This window comes from Erpetoichthys calabaricus, chromosome 1 (assembly GCF_900747795.2).
Source record: "Erpetoichthys calabaricus chromosome 1, fErpCal1.3, whole genome shotgun sequence".
NCBI lineage: Eukaryota > Metazoa > Chordata > Cladistia > Polypteriformes > Polypteridae > Erpetoichthys > Erpetoichthys calabaricus.
Window position 1 is genome coordinate 56,909,297 of NC_041394.2, and position 6,938 is coordinate 56,916,234.

General features: G+C 39.7%; 1 protein-coding gene across 1 annotated transcript; it reads right to left on the reverse strand.

Moving 5' to 3' along the window:
* Window positions 1–703: 703 nt before the first annotated feature.
* On the reverse strand, window positions 704–4,582 carry LOC114650475 (sialidase-like). The gene is made up of 3 exons (XM_028800132.2): window positions 4,462–4,582; window positions 3,357–3,507; window positions 704–2,511 (listed from the first exon to the last, which is right to left on the reverse strand). The coding sequence occupies exons 1-3, from the start codon at window positions 4,465–4,467 to the stop codon at window positions 1,667–1,669; spliced, it is 1,002 nt and encodes a 333-aa protein (XP_028655965.1). The 5' UTR covers window positions 4,468–4,582; the 3' UTR covers window positions 704–1,666.
* Window positions 4,583–6,938: the final 2,356 nt, after the last annotated feature.

Below are 6,938 nucleotides of genomic sequence, written 5' to 3' on the forward strand. Positions count from 1 at the left end.
ACTTATGTCATGACTTCTGTGATTTCCGAGCATCACTTGCATCATGCTCTCTGTGGAAAAGAATTGACAAGTTTATTGCAAAGGATCCTGACATTGTAAAAATTAGTGTAATCTGTTATCTGGGGCAATGCTTTAAAAGTCTCACACTATCTAAACATTTTAAGCTGTTTAACATTTCTAATCACCGCACGAATATAACAGAAACAAACCAGTTTAGCATCCTGTACTTCATAAGAACAATAATGTTAAGAAACACCATTACCTATTTACTATACACCTAGATACATGAAAATTTCAGGTAAAGATTTCCAACTAATAAATTTATTTCATATTCCCACCAGCAAATCATACACATGTGAAACAACATTAAACTTCAAAGATTTTTAAAAGGTCTTCAAAACAAAGCTACAAATAAAATCGACTGAAAAAAAACGGACAGGGACACAGTTTAGGAAATAGAGCCATTAATTAACTTATTTGATCAATCATAGCTTTCATAACTAAAAACTGTATGTGTGAAATATACAATGCCCACAACAATTGACTGGTATGTGACATAATTCAATGCTTTTGAACAACTTTATAGTTTGAGACAACCATGATTGATCTTAAACTAGTTTCATGCACATCAGCTAACAATATTAAAGCAGTTTTGAGACAAAACTTAGATTAACATAAAAATAAAGGCTCTTAAATAAAAAAAATTGAACTTCTATTAATACTACTACTAATAATAATAATAAAAAATAATGGGTCACATACAGTGGCATTCAGCATGGAATCATCTCAAGGTGATCTCATCAAAGTTCATATTTACAGTAATAAGATAATTAATAATTGCATTGCACACTTTAAGTTCAAGTTTATTGTCATGTGTATACAGTACAATGATATTGCCACTTATCTGTTCAGAACACAGAAAATACTGCAATAAAAACACAGAAAAAATATATAGAATGCAATATGCAGAATAGATCATTACATATGTGCAAGTAATTACATATTTTTTCTTACAATGTTTATTATGATTTGTTGTTTAGTAACTTCATAACTGAAATGCTTTCTCCAAATCTACTGGAACAAGGGTGTGGCCTGCTGGGGGCACACTAGCTCTCAAAACCGACACAGACACAAGTCTCTGCAGCACACAAGGCTTTTAATTGACTGTGGGAATCTCTTCTCAGTCACTTCCCACTGAAGAACACAGTACAATCAGCACACAACGCAATCTCTCTTTGTCTTTGTCTCTGTCTGTTTTCTTTCTTTCTATCTTCTGCCACTACTCTTCCTGACAGGTGTTATCCCTCTTCCTCCCGACTCTGGCTCTTAGAGCAGTGGCAGCGGACTTCTTTCATCCTGCACCCGGGAGTACTTCTGGTTTTCTGTTAGCATGGTCTGGAAGCACTTCTGGGTTAGGAGGAGGCCCGACAAAGTAGGTCTGTGCAGTCCCTGTATCACCCCCTGGTGTCACCCATGGAATCCAACAAGGCTGTGCCGAACTCCAACTCCCATGAAGCCCTATGGGAATCCAAGGCATCGCTGAAACTCAGGGGGATAGCCATCTAGCACTCCAGGGAAGATAATGCTGTGTGTATATTTTCTCCTCAGGTCTTTCCATTAAGCCGGGCAAGCAAGCTGGCTATCCCCCACAAGGGTCATTAGTGCTTTACTGTTTGCCAGAAGGGAGGAGTGAGAAAAGCAACTGTGGAGGATGGTTGAGTATGTAATAATCTTGCCAATGTGTTACAGATGTCCTCAACAGAAGGCAGCTGGGTACTGGTAAGATTTTGTGTGGCCTTGTGTGGCCTTCACCGCCCTCTGCAGCTGATGGTGACTGTGTACATGCTGAGAGAGATACAAGTGGCAGTGAGCTAGAAACAAGCAAAGAGGGCAGAGGCTGGGCAGTGGCTGACACGGGCACAGAGGGCAAAGGCTTGGCAGTGGCCGATGCAGGCACAGAGGGCAAAGGCTTGGCAGTACCCAATGCAGGCACAGAGGGCAAAGGCTTGGCAGTGGTTGATGCAGGCACAGAGGGAAGAGGCTTGGCAGTGGCCGATGCAGGCACAGAGGGCAGAGGCTTGGCAGTGGATGATGCAGGCACAGAGGGCAGAGGCTTGGCAGTGGCCGATGCAGGCACAGAGGGCAAAAGCTGTTCAGCGGCCGATGCAGGTAAAGAGTGCACAGGCTGGGCAGTAGCTGACACAGGCACAGGAGACACAGGCTGGGCAGCAGCTGACACAGGCACAGGGGCAGAGGCTGGTAGAAGCTGAGTGCTGGCTGACACCAACACAAGGGGCAGAGGCTGAACAGTAATTGATGTTTGCACAGGGGCAGAGGCTACAAGAGGCTGAACGCTGATTGATGCTGGCACGGGGAACACTGGCGGCCCTTTGCCACACTGTGACAAGTGCCAGAGGAACTGATCTTTACGAACCATTGTCTTCTGGCAGTAACAGCAATGGTAGTGGCTTGATCCTTGACAGTTCAGTGAACACTTGTATATTTTGAAACCTGAAACAGCAAAAAGAAAAAGGTTAATACCGAGTATTACTTTTTATTTTGCTATACACATTTAACACTGTTCAAAAGAGATTCAGATAATCCTAATATTTACTAAACTCATACGAATCATGTCCAATTAAATGACAATGTCCAACATGTGTTTTTAGCAAATAATTTCTTTCATTCAATACAATTTATAATAGATACCACCAATGATGCATTTAAAGATATATGAATATATATTGTTTGTTGCCTATCAATTGTAGTAATGCAATTCCACATTTACGTACTTGGAAATTTAGTCAGTCAGTCAGTCCGCTATATCCTAACACAGGGTCATGGGGGTCTGCTGGAACCAATCCCAGCCAACACAGGCCATACGGCAGGAACAAACCACAGGCAGGGCGCCAGCCCACCGCAGGACACACACACACACTAAGCATACACTAGGGACAATTTAGGATTGCCAATGCACCTAACCTGCATGTGTTTGGACTGTGGGAGGAAACCGGAGCACCCGGAGGAAAACCACGCAGACACGGGGAGAACATGCAAATTCCACACAGGGAGGACCCGGGAAGCGAACCCAGGTATCCTTACTGCAAGGCAGCAGCTCTACCACTGCGCCACCATGCCACCATTGAAATTTATTTTAAAAGAGAAAAAAATGTTAATGCAGAGCCAAAATTAAGGTGATAAGAGGTGAAAAAGTACACAGTACACTATTCTGTCAAGGATAATCCTGTTTTACTCAGTGAGTAAACGTGGAGATTAAGCTGCATTCAATTGCGTTAAAAAGTGTCAAATGATCAAGTGTACAACTTATCAGATGTATTCCTGAGAATTTCACCTACCTCCATGAATCACCGCTGTTCTTTTGTGGCTTTGTAAGTGGCTGCAGATCCCTGCATAATCTGTTCTTTTGCAGCAAAACGGACAAGAGTACTTCTGAGCGCCGAACACAACTTTTGGTTCATCTGTAGACTTAAATATACTTATGTGTCTCTGATAAATATAAAACAAATATATAGTTATTAAAACTTACAACTATGCATGAGAACAAACATTTCATTTTATACCAATACAAAAAACTTCTAATGTTGTATTCCTGAAGATGGCCTGAGGGGAGATAAGCATGAAATGATAAATATTGCTTTGAGGTTTAAACATAAACTGCAAAGATAATAATTGAAATAACTTTATCCAAAAAAAAAAAAAAAATACAAACATACAGAACAAAATCATGTTTTTCCATGGCTGTGTAGAGAGAGGAGAGAGTGGTCTAGGCCGGGCTTAAACTTTTATGAACAGTAGGTACTTATTCTGTATTTGTAGCCACTTGATAAAATTAAAAGTTATTTACTCTACATGTATGCTGTACACCTTAATACACTTAACCGTTCAGTGACCGAACTGTCTTAAAACGTTTGACTGGTAACTTTACTGAAAGAAAAAACAATGGCCATTAGTAACTTCCAAGCTAATGCAAGCAAAAAGCTTTCTCGAGTATCTTTTGATATCTAGAATACAGCGTTACTGATAGCGTTTGCTTCCAATGAACATGTAAGGGATTCGTAATGTACCGGACATGTGCTGAATGATGTTCTACCAATTATAATTACTTAGTCACAGTCATTGATACTCGATAACGATCTATAATACTTTGCTATGGTAAATTATACTTAACAACGGTCAAATATATATAAGAAAGAACTGAATGCATCTCGCTGAATGTGTCGATTTAAATATCAGAATCTACTATTCCACTGATCACCGAAACATTACGGTACACAATCTGACCTTTTTGTTTGTTAACAATTAATATTTATCCAAGAGTGCTATTATCTCGTCCTTTGCACAGACATTCAACTAACATCTTTACCACACTCAGGAACAATTCGTTCCTTAGAAATAAACTAAGATGATGTCTAACATTAGTAAAAGTTACAACAAACTCACTGCCATCTTTACTTCAAACTCTAACTCGTTGTATTCTTCTTTACTCAATAATCGTTTGCAAAGATTTATTCAAACACCGGAATTCCTCCCAACTCCAACTAAGACAAGTAAATATCAAGTGTAGAGACTGACGTCAGAGGGCAGTACGTGACTGACGTTGTGGGTTTTGGACGGGCGCTTCAAATTGACGTCATCGCCTCAATGCTTGACAAGCCGGTGCCGCGGAAAAAAAGGTGGCAAACAAACTAATACTCTGTTTCTGTTTCTTAATCTTTGAACTTTTCATCTCTGTTTTTGACATGACAACAGCTTGGGTTGCTTTCCTGGTTTTGACAGTTATTAATTGCTTAGTTCTTAATTCCAGGTCTCTTTTTCTTTCTGCTCACGTTCATTTTTTATTGCTTTGTATATCCTGTATTAATCTGTTTTAGTGTTCTATGCAGAAAATATTTGTTTCCAATGTTACATATACCCTGCTGTTCTTTCTGTGACTTTGTGAAGCGCATTGAGCATCGGGAAGGCGCTATATAAATAAAACGTATTACTATTATTATTGTTAGAAGTAGACTATTACGTCCCTTTTTTACCTTCATGCAATTGTGTTTCCTTTCTACATCCTTTAAAATGGTTATATAATGTTTCACTCTTTGGTGTTTAGTATAACATGCATTTTTCATTTTCTTCCATTTCTTGGATACTACTTTCAAACTCTACCTTTTCATCTTGTTTTTTATATATATTTGCAATCTTCTTTTTTGATTTCTGTAATTTGTGTCTCTCTGTTATTATAACACCTTACTTGTACAGAGTTTTGATTTTGCTTGCAAAATCTGACTTTTCCCTTTTTTTGGCAGAAAATTTTTTGGCGGAAACTTTGCCTTTTTCCTTTACTAGTTCCCACAACCCACAATATGTACCAAAATAAAAGGTTTCCTGCTTCTGATATTTTTCAACATATTCCTTCTGGGCCTCCATATCTTCAATCAATTTGACATCGATCATACAATCTTCACTTCTTCTTTTCATTTCTTTTGTATGCTCAGTTTTTGCTGTTAGAATTTGGTGGTCAGAGAAAAAGTGAATTTTGGGATTAAATGATTTGCCTTATATGCACCATATATATACTGTATATAATCCTTTCATGTTTTCCCTTTCCTTCCTCTCCATGTATCTATCTTCTATTTTCTCTTATTAGAAAAAGATCATTTATCTTTGCCTGAAGAAGGGGCCTGAGCTGCTTTGAAAAATTGCATATTATAATATTTTTAGTTAGCCAATGCTAATGCGGGCGCTGCATCGGTCTGTCGTGGTGAAAAAGGAGCTGAGCCGCAAGGCGAAGCTCTCAATTTACCAGTCGATCTATGTTCCTACCCTCACCTATGGTCATGAGCTATGGGTAGTGGCCGAAAGAACGAGATCGCGAATACAAGCGGCTGAAATGAGTTTCCTCCGCAGGGTGTCTGAGTTTCTCACCCTATCTTTAAGGGACAGCCCAGTCATCCGGGAGGGGCTCAGAGTAGAGCCGCTGCTCCTCCGCATCGAGAGGAGTCAGATGAGGTGGCTCGGGCATCTGATCAGGATGCCTCCTGGACGCCTCCCTGGTGAGGTGTTCCGGGCACGTCTAACCGGGAGGAGGACCCGGGGAAGACCCAGGACACGCTGGAGGGACTATGTCTCTCGACTGGCCTGGGAACGCCTTGGGATTCTCCCGGAAGAGCTAGAAGAAGTGGCCGGGGAGAGGGAAGTCTGGGCATCTCTGCTCAAGCTGCTGCCCCCGCGACCCGACCTCGGATAAGCGGGAGACAATGGATGGATGGATAGTTAGCCAATAAAAGATGTCATTTTGATTGACTTCTCTTGTGATTTTATGTAAGGTTTTTCAGGAGCTGGAGTTTTTTTTTATCAAACCTTTTGTTGTATTCATCTTTAACACGGTTAAATTCTTCCAAAATGATCGTATTTGAGTATGAAGCTAAAGTTAAATTTAATTTTTTAAAGACCTCATCTTTCTCATGCTTTCCCTCAATAGCATACACATTTATTGCTGCATACTCTTTCCTATATTTTCTTGTCTGGCTCTTCCAAGTATTATTTTACCTCAGCCTGTTATTTGGAGGTGCTGATTTTATAATATAAAACCCACTCCGACATTTTTTTTATTTAGGATGGTTCCAGAGAAGACTTGTTCTTTTATTCCCTGCAGCCATTTTTCTTAACAAGCATGGAAGATTCTTGTAGGAATCCCATATTCCTGAAGCAATAGAATGTCAGACATTAAAATTCTAAAACATCTATAAATTATCATTCTTCTGGTTGTGCTCAACTACTAATATTAGTGCAAGATACTTTCTTTTTAATGGAGGGGGCAAAATGGTTCATTATTTCTTTCTTTTCCTTTTTCCTTTTGCTTACTTTATTCTCACTCATTCTATTCTATTGTTTCATTTTGTGGAACTTTGGCAAAATAATCCACCATC

Bases quoted from the DNA above. Each gene is read 5' to 3' on its own strand.
- LOC114650475 (XM_028800132.2), bottom strand. The intron at 2,512-3,356 runs GTAGGTGAAATT...TTGCTGTTTCAG, and splicing joins AACAGCGGTGATTCATGGAG to GTTTCAAAATATACAAGTGT.